Raw genomic sequence first — 21,933 nt, 5'->3', positions numbered from 1 at the left:
ACTAGAGGTTGCTTTGATGAGAGCATAGGATGAGTATTTATATTCAGAGCCGGTCAGGGATGTGGACCACTTCTTCCACCGAGGAGATGACGTATTTTGAGCTTGAATTGCTACGACTGTGAGAGGAGTAGAGCGCTGATGGCAATGCTGCCGAAGGTGGTATCTCAGTCCAACCGAAATCGGCCGGCCTCTGACTTGAGGCTATAGGAAATCTCCGTTAACTGGTCATTTATCATCATTCCTGGTGGGTTGAGATAGAATCGAGCAGAATTATTACGTCGAAAAGTAAATAACACTGATCCATTTGCCGCAGCGAATTGGGGAAGTGGATAGTGGGTACAGAGAGAGGCTAAGTCTCCAAATGATCCTAGATAGCTGAGCCCGGTGCATATGTAAAGTGGAATTGCAGTCTTAATATATCCTAGCTTCTACAATGCGTGTTCCTAGCCTCCCCTTTAGGCAGCCTGTTGGTATTCTTACTGGCCATTCTGGCAGGCTAATTTCCTAACGATACTATCTCAGAGTTATACCTAGGTATAGCTATTTTATAACTTAGTAAGGATGTAAAGTGAGTAGTGTAAGCTGCTTGACCGAGGCGGACTATAGATTAGAACAACTACCCACGCTTCTTGTATGACAAATGAAGCAAGAGGAGGCAATGTCCACTTGCCACCTCCAAAATAGCGGCAGCGTGTTCTCCAAGTGTGGGGACAACCCTTGCAACATTTGGAGAGGAATCCCAGTGCCGAATCTCTACCCCAGCATACCTAGTAACCCATCTTCCAATGAAGTAAGGCGAGTGGGAACAGGAGAAGGACGAGGTTGCAAATACATATATCATCGCACAGTTGCTCTTCCGCAACAATTAAGCTATCCCTTATTGCTTGATCAACATGTCACAGCCGTCTAAGCCTATAATCCACTTAACTCTGATGCTCAAGGAGCGCGAGGACTTGACTGACGAGCAGTTCCACTACCATTGAACAAATGTCCATGGACCTTCTCGTCAGTCCTTGGCTTGCTCGCCATGGAGTCATCAAATATGCCCAGGTACGAGACGGTACGACCTTAAATAATCAACGTCAAGCCTCGGCCCACTATACTGATTCGAAAAGTACCACCAACCACCCGAGTACCGCACCCAAGCTACCAAGTTATGGGACTATCTCGGCGCCGATGCAATCTCTGATGGGGATGGACATGTGCAGCTCTACGTGCCGTCGCTGAAGTGCATCGTGAATGCGCTCAATGATCCTTTCTACAGGGAGGTTGTAGTCCCTGATGAGGATGAATTCATTTTCGCCAGGTCGTGCATGAGGACGGTTGGGTATGAGGAGTGTTTAATTGTGGAAAGTCAGGCTGTGAAGAGCCCTGGCTTGGGTGGCATTTAGGTCGGGTGGTTGCTATACGATGCCCAAATATTATATTATATACAACTGCATGGTGCAACCGGGTTTGATTCCTAGAGACCATTTGCTTTGCGTCAGAACTTGATTCATGAATTGTGGCATGCATAAGATCCACACTTGGAAGCCGAGGAAACATACTACAAGTATCCAATGATTAGCAGTGAATCAATTTCTAGCATACGTACCGCTTCACTGAGAGGCGGGAGCGGACAGACGCTTGTACTCAACCAGTACATCGCCGATCATCTCTATGAACGGATACGGAGAATTCCCCTGCATGATATGCGACCACACCGTCACGATCTGGTCGGGAATCATGGCAAGTGCTGCAGCCTTACTGAAAGAGCCCTCGTTTGCAGAAGACAACCCTTCGTAAACGACATCTTGAATCCAGGTCACGAGCTGGACTTCGTGCTCTGATGCATTATATCAACCACTGCTCTGCAAAACGTCTTGGGGAAAGGACAGTCTCTGCTACATACCTGTCAACGGCACATCACACATGGACTTCTGCACACGCCGCAGCCACTTTTCGAGAAAGATCGAGCAATCCAGGCCACATAACGCAGCCTCGATACTCCAGAGGACAGCCTGGTTGTGTTTGAAATACTGGACGCCAAGCTTGACTAGCGTGCTCAGCAGATTGGTTGCGTGGTATGCGGCTAGGAGTGTGTTGCGTTTGCGGTCAACGGAGAACGAAGACTGGAGTGCTTGGGCAATTTCAGTAGGGGACCAGGTCTGAAGCTTTCTCGTTTGGAATACGTCGAAACAGTTCCGCACGTATGCCAGGCTGAGCAGGGCGCTTGAGGTGAATGGTAAGGGTCCGTTGGGATCTAAGGGCTCGAGATTGGACTCGGGAGTTTGTTGCCACGAGAGGGTCCATTGATGTAAGGCAGATCTGTACATGAAGGGCTGGTTAGCGCGGGCACCAGGAAATACACAAGAATGAGAAATCAAGGGAGGATGTATACTCCAGCATCGCTTGCACATCGTCCGAAACCGCGCGCGAGACGTTCCCGGATATGGATCTTCTCGTCCACATGATTTTGTGCAGTAGGGCATGAATTAAAATATAGTTCCCCACTGGTGATACGGTAGCGATATTTGGGTTAAGTTGCTTAGTTCCAGATAACAGTATATTCAGCGCGTCATTGAACAGCCCCTGTTCATTAGGGATCGTAGCCCTACGCAGCATGTCCCAGCTCGTCTCGTCCGGTGCCGTCCATTCTGGGCAGGAGCACGGAAGCTTGAGATTGATCTCCTCGCACCAGATACTCGGTGGCATGTTGTACGTGATACTTTGTACATTGAGGAAAGAGAAGGCGAACAGCTTGGTGCGTCGTTCGGACTCTAGTTGCGACCACTGCTCCCAGTGATCAGACTCTGCAGTATGCAGCGTTTCCTCAAGACCGCTTAGTTTCAGAGCCTGGTCAAGCAGCCCGACTAGGATGCACGTTTCGCTCCTGATAGTCACGTCACTTTGCCATGAAGTGAAGTAGGCGAGGCAGAGTAAGCAGCGCAATTCGTCCATTAGTTGCTTTCGCACAGAGGTGGGATTTCTGGAGAGGTCTGTCGTCCTGCTGGTCTCTGATCGGACCCTACGCTGCTGACTATCGAGCAGCAGGGCCTTGGAAAGAAAGAATAGCTCGGTGGCGGCCTTGAACTCGAACCTATCGACCGCGCCAAGCGCCATTATCGCCAGGCAGAGTTCTGCAGAGCATGACTCGAGCTTGAAGGTCGGAATATGAGTGAATGGAACATGGGCGTAGAATCCAGTAAAGTATCCAGCGATATACCGTGTCAGGGCGTTGCTTGATGGCAAATTAGGGTTAGGGAAGAGTTTGTCCACTCTGCCGAGCGAGAAGAGCAGTCTGGATCTGTCGGCATGGGTAACCTTGGGGCTTGTAGAATGCGGAACAATTTGAGCGGCTTGTGGAGTGTTAGATACTGGTCGATTGAGCCTTTGACGGTTAGAGTATTTGATGCTCACCCAGGGACAGATGTGGGGATGGGAATATGGTCGGGAACCTGGGAGTATAGGTTTGGGCGCTGTTCTGTCTGAGCCAGATAGAGTCATTGTTCGGTATTTCACGGTCTTGTATCATTAGCCACCGGACAGTAATTGTGGAAATGGAATGGAAGAATCATTACTGAGAGGTTGTTGCACGGCAAATTGATTTCCCAACGGATTGGACGGAGGGCTGAATGCCGTTAGTACCAGGGACAATTGGAATGAGCATATCAATTATGTACCTCGGAGGCTGGAGGGGATATGTGCGAGATGACGACCCCGGGGAATCAGGCGTCTGAAGAATAAAACAAGTGTCCCCGGTAGTCCGGTCTCGAAAATCAACAGGCGACGTATCTTCCACAACCTGACGGGGGCGCGTTTCCAGCATGAGGAGCAGGGTGATGGACTATCCGCTCATGCCGACGCAGCAGATCGCGCCGAGTAAACACAGCTCCACACCAACATGCAAAGGGCTTCTCATTGGTATCTACAGGAGGTCAGTCCATTCAAGCAAGCGTGAACAGAGCAGGATTACAGACGTCGTCGCGTGTGGCGTTGAAGGTGCTCCAGCCTGCGAAAGGTTTTCTGACAGTAGGCGCACGCATACTCTCTTCTACCGTCAGCGCCAGATCCAGGTACGGTCGACATAGTGAAATGCCTTCTACGAACAGCAGGATCAAAATGGTAGCCTGGCAAGGGAGAAGTTGACATTATCTCGCTGGATGACTCAGCCATCCACAGGTCTGAAAAGAAAGACCTTCGTGGAGAGCTACTGGCCCAGTCAAAAGGACAATAATATCTGAGTGGAAACCCCTGGACCAGGGCTCGATTTGGGGATATTGGAGAAATTGGAGAAATGCCCCACTACCTTAGTTATCCCCAATGCTATAATGTACCGGAATGACGGGACTATACCTCTGATCAAGGCTGGTGGATGAGCGGACTAGGAACACAGGTTATTTAAAAGATGCAGGTGCACCTCTGAGCTCTCAATCTTCTGAGCACAACTCATTCATTCTTACCGCAACTACATCACCATGTCCCAGCAGACCGTCATCCGCCTCCCCGGCGAGCGCAACTCGCTCAAAAACTTCAAAGCCTTCCAGGAATCCATCCCCAAGCCTGCCAAGCACGAGGTTCTCATCAAGGTGCACTCCGTCTCTCTAAACTACCGCGACGTCGGTGTTGCTCTCTCTCTCTATCCATTCCCCACCAAAGACAACGTCGTCCCTTGCTCCGACGCCGCTGGCGTCGTCGTTGAAGTGGGCGAGGGCGTCAAGAATGTCGCAAAGGACGATCATGTCATTAGCACTTTTGACCCAACAAACCTCTACGGCCAGCAGATGAACTGGGACAATGGCCACGGCGCTCCTGTTGACGGTGTTCTTCGTGAATATGTTACTGTTGCCGCCGCTGCCGTCGTCAAGGTGCCCAAGGACTCGCCCCAGAGCTTCTCCGAGTGGTCCACCCTTGTCTGCACCGGTGTCACCGCGTGGAATACCCTCTACGCTCTTACCCCGCTCAAGCCAGGACAGATTGTCTTGCTGCAAGGTAAGCAGGAATCCCCCCCCACCTGCTGGACCTGCAAGAAATTCTACTAACGGATCCGAATCTAGGAACCGGCGGCGTGTCCATCACAGGCTTGATCCTCGCCAAGGCCGCTGGCGCCGTCACGATCATCACCTCCTCGAGCGACGAGAAGCTCAAGTACGTGAAGGAAAAGTTCGGTGCCGACTACACAATCAACTACAAGACGCACCCGGAGTGGTCGAAAGAAGTCCACCGGCTGTCCAACGGCGAGGGAGTCGACTATGTTCTCGAGAATGGTGGCTCTGGGACCATCGCCGAGAGCATCAACTCGGTCAAGATGGGCGGGAATGTCTCTGTCATTGGATTTCTTTCGCAGGCTAAGGAAATGCCTGACGTTGCGAGCATGGCCCTTGCCAAGGGGGCTGTTGTCCGTGGTGTTGTTGTTGGCTCCTCGCAGCTTTTGCAGGAGGTTGTCCGCTTCGTTGCGCGCAAGGGACTGCGTCTGCCGGTGGAGAAGGAGTTTGAGTTCTCCGAGGAGAATGTTATCAATGCATTTGAGTATCTCACTTCTGGGGGCCATATTGGGAAGGTTTGCATTAAGCTTGTTCACTGAGCCGAGTTTACCGATCTGGGTGTAATAGATCGGATACAATATATAGTGAAAACGAGGCCTTGTTCTTGTATACTAGAAGGACCGAGACATTGGTCTTTAGCAATTGGTAGCCATGTTCATCTGTGACTCGTTCGTATTTAGAACCAGTGCTCTGGCTTGAACGTACCGCCATGACGATAAAAGCTGCTCACCGCGCACAAGCGTGATCATATGGACCAAGAAGAAGGAAAGGCAGACAGGTTATAATTATACACTATGAATAACCCTAACGTATCTATTCAAGGCAATTGTAATGTTAAAAAGTGCTAAACGTAGAGCTTAGTACGTACTTTGAGATGATACGTTAGGGCTCAGTTCGGGGGGTCCCGCCGGAACTCTGGTAGAGGTATTGGAGAACTTACTTAGAGACATAACCTGGCTAAGATGACGAAATAATATCATTGGCCGAGGAGTGGCCTACTCGCTACTCATCGATGCTTTCCCGTATTCTCTCATTCGTACATTGCGTGGAATTATCTAGGGTATATCCCGGTTGCGACTCACTTACAACCAATCGCTAAGGTCACTCGCAAGGCTTTGAACCCCCTTCAGCGAATGTGATAGGGTCAGCGAGGCAGAATCATGCACCATCTTGTGATGAGCCTCGCCAGCCTCGCCAGCCTGGTTCGAGATAGCCCCTCAGCCACGCCAATGCTGTTCTGCCACATAAGCATTTTCGGGATTCAAAAGGGAAGATCATCCTCGAACTGAATCTTGCAGCGCGCCACAACCTGAACTGATCATTTTGTCCTTCTCCTTACAAGTTGCACGACAAGTGTTATTGTCATCATTCCCATCATGGCAACTGCCTCAGACCCCAACCTGGGGTATGAAGTCGGCATCATCTGTGCTCTACCGCTAGAAGCAACAGCAGTAAAAGGGATCTTCGATGAAATCTATGAGGTTGTCGGGGATAATGGCATCAAGAAAGCGCGCGGCGACATAGGCTCGTACACGACAGGCAAGATCGGGCACCACAAGGTCGTTCTCGGGCACATGGCCGGCATCAGCAAGGTCAACGCTGCAGCAGTTGCGCAAAGCTTTCTGGCCAGTTTTGGAGGACTTAGACTGGTGCTGCTGGTGGGGATCTGCGGTGCGATTCCTCGGGGGATCGATGGTTCGGAGATTGTCCTTGGAGACGTGGTCATCGCCAAGAACGTCATTCAAACGGATTTTGGGAGCCAATATGATGATGGGTTCGCGAGGAAGCAGAATGCTGAGGACAGCCTGGGCAAGTCGCGTCGGGAGATTTAAGGGTTCATCGCGAAGTTGGAGTCTGACAAGATGCCCCTGGAGGAAGCCACAGCAAGGCATGCAGCCGAGCTTTTCCAAAAGCCGGGATACGAGGATTCCATGTACTTCGGCACAAAGGATGACCGACTTTTTTCGGCCGATTACCTACATAAACATCGCCAGCAGGGGCGGGACTGTGATTGTAAAGAGCCCGGCAGAACATGCGCACTTGCAAAACAGGCTTCATGCGACCAGCTGGGTTGCAGCTCTAGTCACTTGTTATTTCGAGAGCGGCTCCGCGATGATCGAGCACACCGGCTCGCTATCCATCTGGGGACTGTTGCGTCGAGCGAAGCAGTGATGAAGTCGGTCAGGCACCGCAATAATGTGGCTGAAGCGGAGAAGGCAATAGCCTTCGAGATGGAGGGCGCAGGACTATGGGATTCTCTGCCCTCGAACGCAGGGGTCATGTATCAGACAGGCACTATGACGATGCACGGCAACACCACCGTGAACTGGAATGTGTAGAGATTGCACTGTATCAAGCACAGTAGGCAGAATACATCCTGCCAGCGCGACCGATGACCCACTGAAAGAACTCCCGGGCGTCGACGAAGCCATATACAGCTTTTACAAAGGCGAAGAGGAGCCAACTTGCCATCCCGAGACCAGAGTCGCTATACTCCAAGAAATATCCGACTGGATTGATGGGGATCACGATGAGACTATCCTTTGGCTGAGTGGCTGGGCCGGGACAGGAAAATTGACTCTCGCCCGAAGCGTTGTGCAAAGTAATCGTCGGCCAGGTGCAAATTTCTTCTTTACAAGAGGTAAAGGAGACCGGTCAAGTGCAAATCACTTTGATTCAACCTTGGCTCGCCAGCTCCCCGATTCATCCCCTGCGCTCAAGGTTCATATCTCCACCGAGTATATAAGAAGCTCTTTGAACTGCAGTGGCCCGCACTTATACTGGATGGTATATCGCAGCACGACGAAACGGTAGTCCCGGTTGTCGACGCACTTGATGAATGCGACTCCCAAATGGACACTCAGACCATTGTTGATCTACTCCGTGTATATCAGCCGAGAAACCTCCGACTACTTATTGCCAGTATGCCGAGTGTCCTCAACCAGTTCGAAGCTCCAGGTCCCTCGAATTGCCTCTACCGGCGGATTGTACTCCACGATGTTGAAGCAGAGGTGATAAATAAGGACATCACCACGTTTTTTAGAAGCTCATTCATGCGGCTCAGAGCTAATATAAGCGAGAGCTTGATGCCACGGTTGGTTGACAAAGCCGGGGGCCTATTCATTTGGGCGGACACTGCAGTCAAGTTCATAGCTTCTCACAGGTCCCTCGCGCAGAAGAGGTTAAAAGATGTTCTAAGCACAAGGAGTTCAACATCCGGTCCAGAGAAGAAGCTGGACGAGATCTACACACTTGTCCTTCAGACCTCGATATGCCCCAGCCCGGCCCCTGATGAAAAGACTCTTCTCTGTCGGGTACTAAGGAACATGTTAGGCTTTTTAGCTGTCCTGTTTTTGGAGTTTCCGCCGGCTCAGCTGTACGCTTTGCTTGGTAGCGAACTTGAAGACTTTGAAGGAGTCAATGTACATGAAAGTCTGAAGAGTCTTAGCACCATCCTTGATGTACCGGAAAGCCCAGATGATGAAAAGACACCTTTTCGGCTTCACCATCCATCACTACGCGACTTCCTCTTGGATCCGAACAGATGCAAGGACAAGCGATTTCTCATCAACAATGAAGAAGTACATTAATATCTCCTGGTCCTACTGGAAATCACCCACGATTGCAATAATATAAACTCTTCGTAAGTCGTCATCCGGTCGACACATTTGCGACATTGAGCTTGTAGGGACAAAAGCGAGCTGCATGAATGTTTCGCGAGACGGGCGAATGTTAGCATTCACATGCAACCAGGCAATCCGATCCGGCGTCAGGTACAGTCCATTGAGACGAGTGCAGGCTTCAGACCGGTTTCTTTTGCTGAGGATTGCCAAGCAATCATGGCAGTAATGTACAGTTCTCCGATCGATGGTTGGAGTTTCGTAACAGGCAGGCGGAGAACTACTCCAGCAGCTGTAGTTGGAACCATTAACCTCAGACCTGATGAAACCATTCTTGTGACTGAAGTCGCACACAGCCTCCTTTCGTGGACAACTTGCGGTAACGTTATAAAGGTCTGGAAGCTGACCGACTGCGCTTTCGAATTCTGTTTGAGCCTACCAGCCGGAGAATGTACATCTTCTGAAGTACTCAACTCTCCACTAAATGTCGCTTCATCACGAGAAGGAGCTTTGGTGGCAGCTTGTCATATCGGAAAAATTCTGATCTGGAACTCAGAGACTGGACACTGCTGCCACCTGCTGAACCCCAGATTCTTGACCGCTGTTCTTGCCTTTTCACCAGACAGTCGGCTCTTAGCCCCGGCCACAGACGAGATTTTGGTTTGGGGATATCCGCACTGGTCATTGCGTACCGGCCCTGAGCACAGGGGCTCACTTTGTGGACAAATTGACCTTCTCGTCATTGAGTGATGGATGGGCGCCTGGATTCACTTACTTGCAGTCCTGACGGATTCGCCTCCGGCACCGCTAGGGAGACCCTGGGATTAGAAGAAAGATTAAACATTGTTATTGGCGAAGATAGACTGAGATTTCTGCCGAGAGCGACAGGGATATCTGCACCTCTGGGCCTATCGCCTCGCGTATCTCAACAAGCCTCGATATCATTCGCGGATGGCGTGTAGGACCGCGCGGCATGGCTGCCTGAAGGGCAGCAATTCCGAGGCCAACAGACAGGTGGTGTAAAAGCTGCGCCCGCCGCTCTGAAGGGTCCACAAACCAACCAACTTCTGTCTCCATCTCCGTCTTGGTCTCCCTTGTGACCATGGACCCTGTGAGCATCCTCACCACGGTCATAGGCCTAGTCGTCAGTCTCCAAACCACGGTCAACGATGCCCTCGCACAGTATCAACAAGTAGCAGATCAAAAAAAAAGGGCCTTTTCCACCTTGAAAGCGATCAAAGTCGAGTGCGAGGCCACCGATGCGCTCGCTACAAGCACAAAAGCATTGGTCGAACGCAACTCCGGCCAAAAGTCTGGCAAACAGAAGAGACTAATCGACGTGCTTGGCACTAATGCCGAAGCGCTTAAGCCACTCATTGCCTCCCTTAACACAAGCATCCAGCTCATACTGGGCCACAAAGGCCCGAGCAAAATACGAACCGCGTTCGCGAAGAAGGAGGCCCAGCTGACGGGCAAGCTTGAGCAGATCAAGGAGAAGCGTGAGTTGGTTCATCAGCTCTCACAGGCGTTGACATCGGGCAATATTAGTGATATAATGGAACTCATAAATGCGAGCCACGGCAATACCACCGTGCAGAAGATTGACGGAAAGGGCCGGGAACTGATGGAGGAACTGGCTGGGGATCAACGACCAGCCGTCATCCAACGCTTACTCGAGGAAGGCGCTGACGCGAACTACCTTACCATCGATTTTGACCGTCATCCGCCGGACCATCCCAAGGTCGTCACTCCGCTCTTATACGCGGTACGAGGCCCCACCAAGAGCTCTTGTGAAGCTGTCGATATCCTGCTGAGCCGTGGCGCACTCCCAAACCTGGTAGTCGGGGACGAGCCACCGCTCTGGCAGGCCTTTGCTAGTGGTAACATCAAACTCGCGACGAGGTTGCTCGATGCCGGGGCGGACGTGCAATATCCGTGCGTGAAGGGCGCCGGACGTAGCCTCCTAGGGACAACCATTTTCTCCGAGAGCTTCGCGGATCAGAAGCTCGAGTTCGTCGAGCTTGCGCTCATGTATGGTGCCGACAGGGATACGAAGGCGCCGAATGGCAATACTCCGCTGCATGATGCCGTGGAGCTGGTCAGGGGGGAAGATACTGTTGATGCTCTCTTGAGAGGATGTGCCACTGTCGATGCGCGCGGTAGGGATGATCTCACGCCTTTAATGATGGCGGCGCAGAGGGGCGATCAGGCTGTGACTGATCTTTTGGTCGAGAATGGGGCGGCTCCGTGGCTCTTGTCGAAGGATGGACTGACTGCTGCCGAATACGCGAGGCGAGAAGGGCACAAGGACTTAGCTGATGGCCTGGATACTTTCATTGAGTAGTGGTTGAGGTCGTCAATGATTGAAGCTGAGTCTGGAATAAAATAAAAATCAAGATTAGTTACCGTACCGTACCCACGCCTCCAGCGCTTATTTGAAACGGACCCTGTGACCAGAGTTAGTGAACCCCTCAATAACACAACTCCGGTTGGCTGCTGGGGAGCGCTGATGCCTAGGACAAGGTATATCTAGATCTATCCATTCCTGTATCCTGGCGGAGTTTCTAACTTACCCTTATCCCGCAACACTTTCATTTCCTCTACATTTCGCAACACCACCTACCTAGCGAAATCCTCAATCATCATACTGAAAACTCACCATGCCGACGACAATCCCCCTCGCCGTCGCCCTCACCGAAAACCTGGGAATTCTCCACTGGGGCCTTTTCATCGACACCGCCGACGCGACCGAAAAAACCGTCGTGCAGATCATTGGCGCCCGCCAGAAATACTTTCCGCAGATTCGTACACCGTCGGATGCACGTTCTGAGAGTGCGCTTGGCGACCTGATTGACCTATGTGAGATCGACGCGGCACATACCGAGACGATTAAGAATCTCGCATACATCGTCCCGATCCGGAACCATATTGCCGACTACAGTTGTCAATATTTTGTCCTTGACCTGCTGGATAGGCTGGAGGAGGAGGGGATCGTTGATGGCGAAGACAACGAGTATAAGAGGAGGAAGGAGATGCTTAGAGCGAAGCGGGAGTCGTGGCCGCCAGTTGGGTAGACCAGGGAGCTAGGTTTTGGTTTGGCGTCATTATGTACTGCGGTTGTTCTGGACTCATCGAACTATGTCGGTTCTCCAACTCCACAAGAGATTTCCCCAGAGCCGATCGACGAGCCAGCGCACGGAATGCTGTTGAGGCGAGATGCACTCCGGTACATTGAGATACCAATCATCGTCTGACATGATGCTTTGTCCGTTTGATAGGGTGGTGCATTCGTAGTACTCCGGATAGAAACCGCTGTCTTCCCAATCGATGATCCCAGTGACCACATAAGCACCGCCGTCCTTCGCATCCTGCGGCACCGTGGTGTTTGACTTCTTCAAGTCGCCATGTGTGAAGACGGAACCTCGTATTGTCTTGTTCTCCTCCTCGAGAAAAGACCGGAGTAGCTTGACGTGGCAGGGACTGGCACAATGCTTTGCGGAGAACTGTAGCTCGTCAAAATTTTTCGCTGTAGTTATGCCTCTGTTCGCAAATACCTCCATGGTACGGTAGTCTTTTACTCCCCCAGCGCCCACACCTCCGAGCTCGAGTCCGTCATCTTGTCGCAGGCTCCTCAGTCGAGAGAATATCCCATCCAGCTGCTTTTGGAGACCTTGCTTTGCGTCGGTAGGTAAAGCTGGCCACGCATTGTCTAGGCCGAGACCAGGAATATACGTCATGAACATGGCTCTATATTTGCCCAGCTTAATCAAGCCATGGAGTCGGGGAATCGGGAGTTCAGAGGCCTGCTCGGCAAGATACTCCAGATTGTGATATTCGGTGAGGTCTCTGCTATCGGGAAAGACCTTGAGCACCAGCTCGTCGTTGCACTTGAGAACCGCCCCTCGGATTCTGAGCTAAGACAGCCTCTCAGACTGAAAGATCAGCTTCTTCAGCGACGCCGCAAGCGACGAACCCTCAGAAAGGCCATTTTCCGATCCATCGTTTTGGAGAAGAGCCGAAGCCTGATCGGATAGAGGGTAGATGATGCTAGTAGTGTCAATACCCTCGAGCTTCTCACGGAGCCAGTCTTGCGGCTCAATTTTCTGTTTCTTTGCAGGTGAATCTTCTATCTTCTCTTCTCTCCTTTGCATCGCCGACTTGTATCTCCGATCATAGTCCGACGGAAATTTCTCGCGCAGGTTGATTTCCGAGCGGGTAAGGACTCGATCATGCAGGCAGTTGACTGTACGGAGATTAAATCGGCCAGCCTCAGAGAGAGTCTCATATTGAGCTAGGCGATGGACAGCCACGTATGTATCTCCAACAAGGGAGAGAAGGTCTGCGGCGGGGTCTTTTGCTAGGGCGTCTTGGAAAGACTTTAGCAAGTTTTTGTTCATCTGTACGGGATTGTCGATATCGGATGAGAGTGTCTTTATTTGTGCTTTGGTCTCCGCCATTGTTGGAGTTTGTCTAAGGGAAGATGTGGGATAATTTGAGGTTGTTGAAGGAGACAAGTCGGAGAGATTCCCAAGGTCCGCGCTTTGCGTCTCGACCGTACCAGCATACATCACGTGACAGCGACTGTATTGTCTGGGACATTGTTGATATTTTTGCTCCCCAAGGTTTCTGTATAGAGAAATAAAGGGATTGGTATGGATGGTCAATACAGTTCTATTAAAAGACAGGTAGCTCGAGCAGAATTCCCTGAAAGACAGTTGCCAGAGGCACGATATTAAGTCACAAAGTATAGCCCCAAGTCATAAGCCCCATTTTGCGTCGTTGCAACTCCCGGTACCTAACCACATACATAAGATTCCTCCCAGAGGTTAGAGAATGCTACTCGAGAGTTAGTGCAACAAACAAACCACATAGGTCATACGGGCACATACAGCGATCAAAACCCGGATTCCAAGCTCTGGAGCGGCTTATCGAAGGTCCCTGACTCAACTTAAATGGTCTCGCAGTGACCATAAACTTCGACAAGGTGAGCTTCATCGCAGTTGGGAGCAGCATCAGGCTCAGACGGCGAGTGGAAAGGCCCCGAAGGGTTCGGGATCAGATCCACCGGGGCAAATAAGCTGCTAGAGGATCTGATCCACGTCGTCACACCGTTCGCGCTCGTAGGCGTCCACCGGGATGGAGTAGGGCTTGGAGGAAGAGGAGGAGCAGGGGGGAGGAGGAGAGGGAGAAGACGGAGAAGTGGGACTAGGTGGCAAATCTTCTGTGATGGCTCCGACAAGGCAGTATATCTGTCCTGGTACGAGAGAGGGACATTGAACGTCAGGATTGAGTAGCTGGAAGGTCTGAAGGGATTGACCCCATTCCGTAGCGAAAGACTCGCAGGTTTCGCCGCTGATGGTGGGGAGAGAAAAAGAGCAGATGACGCGAGCGGAGAGGAGATGGGGTAGTAGAGCTAGGGCAGTGGCGACAGCCTTGTAGACCATATTTGCGGTCTGGTACGTACTTGATGAAGATAGTAATAGGTTGGGAGATATGGGATAACGATAATGATCAATTTCGTAGCTTGGGTCACAGGGCTGCTTTTATACCCTCAAGTATCGTGTACCAGGTCTGCGTCGGTCTCTACGTTACGAGAGACGTAAATATCAGGGAAGCCCAGAGTACTGGAGTCTTCATATGTTTTAACGTGCGTAATTGGTAGCCCTATACCGCCGAGCAGAAGACGTTACAAAGCGCACGAGCAAGCGGCCATTAGCAGGATAGGTGCCACCTGTCCAACAGCCTTCATGCCATCTTGGAGTCAGTTCTTGTTGTACTACAGAGGGAGGTTCGGGGTAGTAAATGGCCCGAACTGCGACTGCTCAACTCCGCGCAATCTGTAGGCCGCAAGTACAGGATCGGACCTTGAAGTGTGACGAGTGCAACATACAACCTTGCTATCGAAGGGTAACTGGCACGCGAGCGACTGCTCTTGAGGAAGCTCACAGAGCACTCTCGGCAGGTAGCAGTTTTTGTACAACCAAGCAGACAGCTATTACACCAATACTCATTGATGATGACGATCACCGTTTGCAATGCTAGATAAGAGTTCGAAATTAATAGCATTTATGGCCCTGGTCCATGAACGATATCACGAGAGTAAGGGGAGAGTTTGTCAGACATGTCTTCAATGTGGAAAGACTAATGCTCTGCCGAGAATGAGGTGACACTCGTACCTTCGGTGACACGCAGCCAGCCGAGCTGAAGCCCCTGTTACTATGAGGTTGCTTGCGACTAATGATCTTGCTTGATCATGAATTGTTACCCACACTAAATTACTCGATGCACTTTGAACCGCCCGCCGTCTGGACGCGCACAAAAGCGTGGTTCGTCGAGACATCCGGTCCCGGAGCAGATTGAGTAAGTGAAGCGAGAGAAAGGAGGGGTAGGAGTCCTCCACTTTTGTATGATGCACGTAGGTGAATATAGTATTGGATGGTCCGTTACAGAAGAAAGCTTCTGATAAGGGTGTCGGCAAGAGGGACCGGCAAGCGAAGTTATACCTCCGGATCCGTTATCCATATAGAGTGATATCTAGCTATCTCGAGCTCTTAGAAACGATGACACTGCGGAACAGATCTGCAATTTGTGCCGATAGCTTTGCTTGACTCGATACGAATATCTCATAGATCCAGATATCGCCGTTGGAGAAATCTCCACCTGTTCGCACCGATCGGATGATACCATTGGCTGCCTCGCGCCGAAGATGTATACCCCCGAACGGCCATCTTAACGAATCACCGAGCGAACCCTCGTCTATATTAGAATTTCTGCCTGACTTATCTTTTGGCGGGGAGTACACTCGCTCTGTGAGGAAAGAAAATTACTTCGACACAGGAAATGCATACCATATCATTGTTACTTGCATGCCTTGCCGCAGTCACGCTATGTACCCGATGGGTGTGGGCGAGAAGACCGGCTCAACGCACTGAATCAGTGGCGGGAAAGATACCGCAAAGTAGGTATACCCTGCGTTGTTGGGCGGAATCAGATCTAATATGACTAGCCGAACCATCGTCAATTGATGTATCCGGGATCAAACCGCTGAAGCCGGACTTTGACTGGCGTCACCAAGAGCCCACTCCCTGGAGGCCATGGAACAACGGTCCTTATCATATTACAATGGGTAGGGATTCGGTACTTTCTACGAACGACACTGACGATGATAGGACTCAAGCCAGCAAACGTCGAAAACTGGATCGAGATCGACAATACATACTTGGATAAGTACAACCTCAAAAGGAAATTATTCCATCAACATCGAAGTGAAGTCCTTCAAGTGCTTCCCGGGTGCGACGATGGACTGTTTGAGGCTCTCGACCTACTGAAGGAAACGCTAATTCGACGGTATCCAACCATGTTCACCCTTGCCAACAAACATACAATCACAAACCTAGTGACGGGTGATATCTGGGATCTAAGTCGGGGTGCAGAAACGTGGAAGACACACCATCCATTAGAGGTTATGAGCCTACTTAGAACAGAGGACTTCTTCCTACTGTACAGTGATCCCGAGACAGGAACAACGACATTAAAAGCAGCCGGGGTATGCTTCCCAGGTAAGTACACCTCTCCTACCACTACTCCCATAGCTAATAACCCACTCTCCGTCTGTAGCCGGCTGGAAAATCGAAGAGCGGATCGGCAAAACCCTCTGGGGAATCCACGCCGGCCGAGTCCCGCAATACGAAACCAAACTCGCAAAATCGATGGACCGGTTCTTCATGCGTCTTAAAGTGGGAGGGTCGATCAGTCGCTTCAACTACGCGATTGATATTTCGGATACTCTGTTCCACAGACATTCGCACCATAATGTGACTGAACTTGCTTCACCTCTTGAGCTGAAGGATCTGCATATCCGCGTGGAGCGCCAGGTGCTTCAGCGGTTGCCGAAATCACGGGCTCTGCTGTTTACTATTCGCACGTATGTTACTCCGATTACGGAGGTGACGAAGGATTTTGAGATTGCGAGGGCGCTGAAGACTAGTACGGGGAGTTATGCGGATGATGTGGCTAGGTATAAGAATAAACATTTGTGGGATGGGCTTTTGCAGGGGCATTTGAAGGAGGTACTGGGTGAATAAGAGGTATGGGCATGATGTATAGATGAACGGGTTTTCAATACTGCATCGGTAATACGATAAGCCATAGAACAGACAGTTTAGTTGGAGAGATATCATGCGTAACAACATGATAATGCGGATATTGCCATCTATTGCAGCCCCCGGTATAAAAACTATATCCCCCGCGCCTCAAATCTTCGCTCTCTTGCTGGCGCCATGCCCTAGTAGAAACTCCACAATAGCAGGTTTCTCCTCGGCCCATTCCTCCGAGAAGCACTCAACATCCTCCTCGTTAGGATACCGCCACCTGATCCAGGGTAGATGTTCTGAGATACTAGACTGTGCAGCCTGCAATGCTGTGAGAAATGGAGTATCCTCGACTTCCAAATTTACATCTGCGCCCTGCTCGACCAAGTACTCCACACACTTCCTCTGCCCGAAACACGCAGCAGCAATCAACGGCGTTCCATATCTCCCAGCCGTCTTGAGATTCACATTCGCTTTCGCCTGGACCAGAGCCTCTGGGACCTGAAAGTCCTGCCCAAATGCCGCAGCAAGCGCAAAGGCACCACTGAAGTCCCGGTTCTCCAACTGCATATCGGGATCGGCTCCGGATTCAATCAACGTCTGAATTCGAGAATGGATTCCAGACCAAACAGCCGCTGCCAGAGCACTTCCAAACTGCCCGTACTCTAACGGCAGATTAGGATCTGCACCCTGACTTAGCAGCCAAGGGAGAATCTCAAGATCTGCAAATTCACTGGCTGCTGCGGCTGCTGCGAGGGCACTTCCGTATTTCCCGTGTCTGAGCGGTCTGTTAATCTCTGCTCCAGATTCGACGAGGAACTTGGCGGTGTCTAGTTCAGCGACGTCGACGCAGACTGCGCCGGCAAGGACACTGCCGTGGTCTCCGCCCTTGATTTCGAGGTTTGGGTCAGCATCTGCTTCGTTGACGAGGTATCTCGCGATTTCCAGGCTGGAGTCACTGATGCATGCTTGTAGGAGTGCGCAGCCATAGCCGCCTGGTAGTTGTAGGTTTACGTCTGCTCCTGCTTGGATGAGGAATTTGACGTTTTCGAGATTACAGGAGCATGCTGCTGCGAGGGGACTGCCGTAGTCGCGATCGGTGAATGTCGCGTTCACGTCCGCACCTGCTCCGATTAGAATCTTGAGTATGTCGACACATGGTAGTAGGGCTGCTTCGCCGACGATATGGCCAGTTGCTGAGCGCGCAAGCGGTATATTGATGTCCGCTTTTGCGTCTTGCACTAGGTTTCCGACTGTTTCGATATCACTGCGTTTGACAGCTGCCTCGAGCGCACAGTCGTATTTTCCTTCATCCGTTTTCAGCGAAAGATTGACGTCTGCGCCAGTTTCGACAAGAAACTCGATAACATCCGTATGTCCACCAGCCGCTGCCGCAACTAACGCACTTCCATACTCGCTACCCTTGGGTCGACCATTCACATCGATTCCACGTCGAACAAGACTCTTGCATATGGCCACAGACCCCGCATGTGCAGCAATAGCGAGCAGGTTATGACCCCGCTCATTTATTTGCGAGATATCAATCTCCGCGTGCTTCCACCAATCCCACAGGGGCGTATCTAGAGAAAAAGCACACATGGCAAACACCGGCACCTCTGCAGGCTTTGTCTCCAGGAACGTGTTTCTCGCTTCGTCAGTCATATAAGCTCTTAACGAAGGCCCGAAGAAGAACTCGTCGAAATCACTCTCTGTTTTGTCATGCCACCTCTGATATTGCCGACTGGCGACGTTGGGGCTTTCGAGGAACGTTTTCAGGAGAGAAGATAGCTCATCATCCTCAACATTTCCTGCAAGCTTAACGTGATAAGCCCAAGAATGACGCATGTAGATATGAAACGGGTGGAGGGTATGGAGCGTGGTGTCGGACTGGTATGGGATCTCTGGGCTTTCATCTTCGTCCTCATCCTCTCCTGGCCCATTATCCTTGGCCTTCTGAGCGGCCCATTGAGTTTCGATCCGGGCGTCGAGTCCTGTGTTCTCATCTTTGTAGTTTCTTATGAAGTATCCCAAGCACACGGTCGCTGCGAGGTAATGTGCGTGTCCAGCGGACCACCCTTCTTTTGTTTCTAGGTGCTCTCGCGAATTTTGATCTGCGAATTGCCATACCTTGTCCTCGGGGTCAATTTTAAGGAGCCCATTGCAGAGATTCAGCAAGCCCTCTTTGTCCACCGATTCAGCCACAGGCAGTAGCTTGCCGTTCGCCGGCAATCGAATCGCAGCCAGGATCTCGGGTGTTGTCAGAGGCTTGCGACTTGCTTGAACCCATCGAAGAGCTCGCTTCGCGAGTGTTTGCGACGGCTCTGACATCGAGCAGATGGCATGCCATACGTCACCGAATGTATTTGAGGCGTGCATAGTAGATTGATCAGGGTGAATGTGAGGTCGTTCTGGGAGAGCCGACTTTTGCTTGAGTGTAGTCATTTTATTCTCTCATGTAGTATGAAGGATGAATGTACTGAAGCAGAAGTCAGACTGTGATCGCGGCTGGTTTAAAGGCCCTGCGGGACCCACAGTTCATCATCGTGCATGATGCGGCCCGCCGATCTTGCGGGTGTACATGATCTTGCGGTTTTGAGGGTGGAATTGTGACTGTACGGATGGTGTGATGAAAAGAGGAGGATTGGGCAGTGTTTATAAAACAGGTATATATATCTACCAGCAAATGCAGCGATCCAAAAGATTCTCAAATCAAGTAAAGCAGACATATGCCGGTTGAAGATCATATATATATCTTTTGCTGGTCTCCGTGACCGTCGGCTAAATCCTCTGTCTTAGGGCAGAAAGGTGCCAGACAGTCATTAAGGCGTGGCAGGCTATGCTAGGTAGTTCTGAGTATCTTCATCACCAGCACCCACCACCGACCCACCTGTGGACCGTACTTGTCTTATCACCAGATTGATAGTCGCGACTCTCCGGTTTCATATTATTGCCTGTCCGCAGAGTTCCTGCCATTGAGCAAAGATCAATATCAATAGAAGCACCAGTGCACCAGTGCACCAGAGAGGTCATATGGTGCCTCATCAGGCACCTAGAATGATCACATGACTGCCAAGGCGATCAAGTGTTGTGACTTCAGCTTCCTTCCCCCTTTTGAGACGGACGGGTCGTTCCTGGCTCACAAGTCTTGATCATGTCGTTCCCCTATGGGTTGATCCTCTCCCCCCTTTGCTCTCTATTATCCTCCCTCAGTACTTTTCTTACAAAGCTTCTTATTCCTCCATATCGCCAAAAGGGGGTTCCCGAGCCCAGCACCTGCAGACCTTGAAGCAGCAAAAGGCGGAGTAAGTGTGTCCTCCAACGCCATATTTACCCTCCCTAACCATGTACATTTAGCCACCTACGTAAGAGAGAAATGACACCCCTCGTAAATATCCCAAGGAAACTACATGCATCCACATTTCCAGCACTGCTCCGGTCCCCGAACTGCGATATGGTGAGTTCGTTTATATTTCCAAGGGTAAACTGCTTGGTGTTGGTGGCACAGGCTACCTGGAGCGACTACCGTCTGGCCCCGTGATAAAAACACCCCTCCCGAACCCATATTCCCCCCCCGAAGAAAGGGATCATCGTCGGAATATGCGGCTCGAAGCGAAAATCTACGCATTGATCGGTGATCACCCACGGATACCCAAGATCATCAACTGGGATGATGAAACCTGTTGTCTCACGAGGGAATATCTGGAGAACGGCAATCTGAAGGAATATGTGCGTGAGAATGGTCAAACTATCGCCCTGCACGATCGGATCCGGTGGTGTTTGCAGGCCACCGAGGGTCTGAGTCTTCTACATGGCCATAACGTTGTCCACTGCAATGTATCACCAAGGAACTTTCTGCTTGACTCTGATCTGAACCTCCGCATTTCGGATTTTGGCGGCGCTTCTCTATCTTGTTCTGCGCCTTCTGCTACAGCGGATCGAAGATTTCTACCCCCTGGATATGATGATGACGCGCCGCCGGTTTTCCAAGATGATATCTTTGGTCTTGGTTCTCTGGTTTATTTCATCATGACCGGCTATCATCCGTACGAAGACATGCCCAGCGATCAAGTGGAGAAACTTTACGAAACACATAATCTTCCTGACGTTTCTTCAATTGTTGCTGGCGATATCATCACTCAATGCTGGCTGCGACAGGCTGAGTCTGCCCAGTCCATATATACCTCCCTTGCCGCCATTGAAGCAGACGAACCCTCCAAGTCCATATAAGCGAGGCTTCCAACCATCCTCAACGGTCATCGTGTTCCGCGAAGCCTTCGTCTTTGTGCTCCGGGCACTCGCTCCTGGTGGTCATTCGACCAAGATGTTCTTCCTTCGGGTCAGGGCATTGTTGCCCACTCGACTCATATGAGGGGCATCCAATTGTGACGAGTTCGTTCCCGTTTTACTTGAATACAGGACGCAGGACACTTGCTGTATTCAATGACTAGTCCGAGCAGTTATATTATAGTAGCTTCCTCATCACCTCACCAGTACCGGGACCCCGACTCCACTTGTCTAGCGAAGCAACCGTCCAACATCTTTCGTCCCCCACAATGAACGACGTCGAATGGGTACGCTCATTCCCCAATCCTCATTCCCATGATATGCTCAACCGAAACCAACCTCCTCACAACCCGTCCCCCTCTACCCCTCACCAGAGCATTCACCTCACTTGGATGCACCCACCCAAAAGCCCCCATGATTAAAACCATCAGCACTGCATCAAAAATGTATAGATATATCTCGTGGGACACCAAGTACCCGTCGTTGCCCTGCGCATACTCAATGAGCCGAAAGAGCGAGCGGACAAAGATAAGCGCGCTACCAGCGTACAGGGCGTAGATGTGCCTTTCCCAAGGTGGCTGTGCGTGCAGGACCTTTCGAGATGGACGGCTGCGGAGTTTGAGGTGGAAGTTCAGACTCGTAGTTATAAAGAGGGTGAAGAAGATGAGTTGGACAATTAACCCGGCTATGATGATGTTCTCGCCTGTTGTCAGCGCGCTGGGGGTGCCGGAGGCCATTATCCCGCCGCCTGCGAGAGGTTAGTTAGTTGGCAATTGTAGGAAGCTTTGTACGAGGGATGATGAGGGGGAGAAGAAACCATAAAAAAAGGTATATACTTACCCGCGCCTTGCATGATGAACGAGACAATATCACCCGCCAGAAAGATCTTCGTCAGCCACTGCCGCCGAATCCAGC

At 51.0% G+C, this 21,933-nt stretch overlaps 15 protein-coding genes across 15 annotated transcripts in view; 8 read left to right on the top strand and 7 right to left on the bottom strand.

Annotated features, from left to right (window-relative positions):
- Positions 1-1,162: 1,162 nt before the first annotated feature.
- On the bottom strand, positions 1,163-3,808 carry BJY04DRAFT_208685 (uncharacterized protein; the record flags this gene model as incomplete). Its single annotated transcript, XM_073714019.1, has 5 exons — positions 1,163-1,185; positions 1,625-1,825; positions 1,892-2,321; positions 2,398-3,370; positions 3,663-3,808. 5 exons carry the CDS (start codon positions 3,806-3,808, stop codon positions 1,163-1,165), a joined length of 1,773 nt encoding a protein of 590 aa, XP_073569146.1.
- A 649-nt stretch (positions 3,809-4,457) lies between these two features.
- Positions 4,458-5,563, top strand: BJY04DRAFT_208684 (zinc-dependent alcohol dehydrogenase family protein; the record flags this gene model as incomplete). Its single annotated transcript, XM_073714018.1, has 2 exons — positions 4,458-4,971; positions 5,037-5,563. The coding sequence occupies 2 exons, from the start codon at positions 4,458-4,460 to the stop codon at positions 5,561-5,563; spliced, it is 1,041 nt and encodes a 346-aa protein (XP_073569145.1).
- A 673-nt stretch (positions 5,564-6,236) lies between these two features.
- Positions 6,237-7,428, top strand: BJY04DRAFT_229111 (nucleoside phosphorylase domain-containing protein; the record flags this gene model as incomplete). The annotated part of the gene is made up of 3 exons (XM_073718989.1): positions 6,237-6,837; positions 6,913-7,300; positions 7,390-7,428. The coding sequence occupies exons 1-3, from the start codon at positions 6,401-6,403 to the stop codon at positions 7,426-7,428; spliced, it is 864 nt and encodes a 287-aa protein (XP_073569144.1). The 5' UTR covers positions 6,237-6,400.
- A 520-nt stretch (positions 7,429-7,948) lies between these two features.
- Positions 7,949-8,614, top strand: BJY04DRAFT_220182 (uncharacterized protein; the record flags this gene model as incomplete). Its single annotated transcript, XM_073716798.1, has 1 exon — positions 7,949-8,614. The coding sequence occupies one exon, from the start codon at positions 7,949-7,951 to the stop codon at positions 8,612-8,614; it is 666 nt and encodes a 221-aa protein (XP_073569143.1).
- A 50-nt stretch (positions 8,615-8,664) lies between these two features.
- On the top strand, positions 8,665-9,570 carry BJY04DRAFT_94281 (uncharacterized protein). Its single transcript, XM_073721345.1, has one exon. It carries the CDS (start codon positions 8,768-8,770, stop codon positions 9,392-9,394), a length of 627 nt encoding a protein of 208 aa, XP_073569142.1. The 5' UTR covers positions 8,665-8,767; the 3' UTR covers positions 9,395-9,570.
- BJY04DRAFT_94282 (ankyrin repeat-containing domain protein) lies at positions 9,571-11,146 on the top strand. The gene has a single exon (XM_073721346.1). It carries the CDS (start codon positions 9,747-9,749, stop codon positions 10,986-10,988), a length of 1,242 nt encoding a protein of 413 aa, XP_073569141.1. The 5' UTR covers positions 9,571-9,746; the 3' UTR covers positions 10,989-11,146.
- A 77-nt stretch (positions 11,147-11,223) lies between these two features.
- On the top strand, positions 11,224-11,997 carry BJY04DRAFT_193744 (uncharacterized protein). The gene has a single exon (XM_073711954.1). It carries the CDS (start codon positions 11,305-11,307, stop codon positions 11,716-11,718), a length of 414 nt encoding a protein of 137 aa, XP_073569140.1. The 5' UTR covers positions 11,224-11,304; the 3' UTR covers positions 11,719-11,997.
- BJY04DRAFT_220179 (uncharacterized protein) lies at positions 11,773-13,101 on the bottom strand (the record flags this gene model as incomplete). Its single annotated transcript, XM_073716797.1, has 2 exons — positions 11,773-12,545; positions 12,618-13,101. The coding sequence occupies 2 exons, from the start codon at positions 13,099-13,101 to the stop codon at positions 11,773-11,775; spliced, it is 1,257 nt and encodes a 418-aa protein (XP_073569139.1).
- Positions 13,102-13,298: 197 nt separating this feature from the next.
- BJY04DRAFT_193742 (uncharacterized protein) lies at positions 13,299-13,912 on the bottom strand. Its single transcript, XM_073711953.1, has 2 exons — positions 13,534-13,912; positions 13,299-13,480 (listed from the first exon to the last, which is right to left on the bottom strand). Exons 1-2 carry the CDS (start codon positions 13,655-13,657, stop codon positions 13,440-13,442), a joined length of 165 nt encoding a protein of 54 aa, XP_073569138.1. The 5' UTR covers positions 13,658-13,912; the 3' UTR covers positions 13,299-13,439.
- Positions 13,726-14,088, bottom strand: BJY04DRAFT_220178 (LysM peptidoglycan-binding domain-containing protein; the record flags this gene model as incomplete). The annotated part of the gene is made up of 1 exon (XM_073716796.1): positions 13,726-14,088. The coding sequence occupies one exon, from the start codon at positions 14,086-14,088 to the stop codon at positions 13,726-13,728; it is 363 nt and encodes a 120-aa protein (XP_073569137.1).
- A 1,396-nt stretch (positions 14,089-15,484) lies between these two features.
- Positions 15,485-16,728, top strand: BJY04DRAFT_220177 (heme-dependent oxidative N-demethylase family protein; the record flags this gene model as incomplete). The annotated part of the gene is made up of 4 exons (XM_073716795.1): positions 15,485-15,602; positions 15,651-15,770; positions 15,814-16,203; positions 16,262-16,728. 4 exons carry the CDS (start codon positions 15,485-15,487, stop codon positions 16,726-16,728), a joined length of 1,095 nt encoding a protein of 364 aa, XP_073569136.1.
- Positions 16,729-16,896: 168 nt separating this feature from the next.
- On the bottom strand, positions 16,897-19,176 carry BJY04DRAFT_220176 (ankyrin repeat domain-containing protein; the record flags this gene model as incomplete). The annotated part of the gene is made up of 1 exon (XM_073716794.1): positions 16,897-19,176. One exon carries the CDS (start codon positions 19,174-19,176, stop codon positions 16,897-16,899), a length of 2,280 nt encoding a protein of 759 aa, XP_073569135.1.
- BJY04DRAFT_193734 (uncharacterized protein) lies at positions 19,105-19,726 on the bottom strand. The gene has a single exon (XM_073711952.1). The coding sequence runs from the start codon at positions 19,476-19,478 to the stop codon at positions 19,245-19,247; it is 234 nt and encodes a 77-aa protein (XP_073569134.1). The 5' UTR covers positions 19,479-19,726; the 3' UTR covers positions 19,105-19,244.
- Positions 19,727-19,861: 135 nt separating this feature from the next.
- Positions 19,862-21,277, top strand: BJY04DRAFT_193733 (serine/threonine protein kinase). The gene is made up of 2 exons (XM_073711951.1): positions 19,862-20,036; positions 20,089-21,277. Exon 2 carries the CDS (start codon positions 20,332-20,334, stop codon positions 20,959-20,961), a length of 630 nt encoding a protein of 209 aa, XP_073569133.1. The 5' UTR covers positions 19,862-20,036; positions 20,089-20,331; the 3' UTR covers positions 20,962-21,277.
- Positions 21,278-21,302: 25 nt separating this feature from the next.
- BJY04DRAFT_193731 (RTA1 domain-containing protein) overlaps positions 21,303-21,933 on the bottom strand; it is a 1,360-nt gene continuing 729 nt past the window's right edge. The window contains exon 4 of the mRNA XM_073711950.1: positions 21,303-21,766. Within this exon, the coding sequence (XP_073569132.1) occupies positions 21,312-21,766 (455 nt within the window). The 3' untranslated portion in view covers positions 21,303-21,311. The remainder of the gene's footprint in view (positions 21,767-21,933) is intronic.

This window comes from Aspergillus karnatakaensis, assembly GCF_047715665.1.
Source record: "Aspergillus karnatakaensis strain CBS 102800 unplaced genomic scaffold BJY04scaffold_38, whole genome shotgun sequence".
Lineage (NCBI taxonomy): Eukaryota > Fungi > Ascomycota > Eurotiomycetes > Eurotiales > Aspergillaceae > Aspergillus > Aspergillus karnatakaensis.
This window is presented reverse-complemented; position numbering and strand designations above follow the sequence as displayed.

Bases quoted from the DNA above. Each gene is read 5' to 3' on its own strand.
- BJY04DRAFT_94282 (XM_073721346.1), top strand. From the start codon at position 9,747: ATGGACCCTGTGAGCATCCTCACCACGGTCATAGGCCTAGTCGTCAGT.
- BJY04DRAFT_193742 (XM_073711953.1), bottom strand. From the start codon at position 13,657: ATGCTGCTCCCAACTGCGATGAAGCTCACCTTGTCGAAGTTTATGGTC. The intron at 13,481-13,533 runs GTATGTGCCCGT...ACTCTCGAGTAG, and splicing joins GAATCCGGGTTTTGATCGCT to CATTCTCTAACCTCTGGGAG.
- BJY04DRAFT_193734 (XM_073711952.1), bottom strand. From the start codon at position 19,478: ATGATCTTCAACCGGCATATGTCTGCTTTACTTGATTTGAGAATCTTT.
- BJY04DRAFT_193733 (XM_073711951.1), top strand. From the start codon at position 20,332: ATGCGGCTCGAAGCGAAAATCTACGCATTGATCGGTGATCACCCACGG.
- BJY04DRAFT_94281 (XM_073721345.1), top strand. From the start codon at position 8,768: ATGCAACCAGGCAATCCGATCCGGCGTCAGGTACAGTCCATTGAGACG.
- BJY04DRAFT_193744 (XM_073711954.1), top strand. From the start codon at position 11,305: ATGCCGACGACAATCCCCCTCGCCGTCGCCCTCACCGAAAACCTGGGA.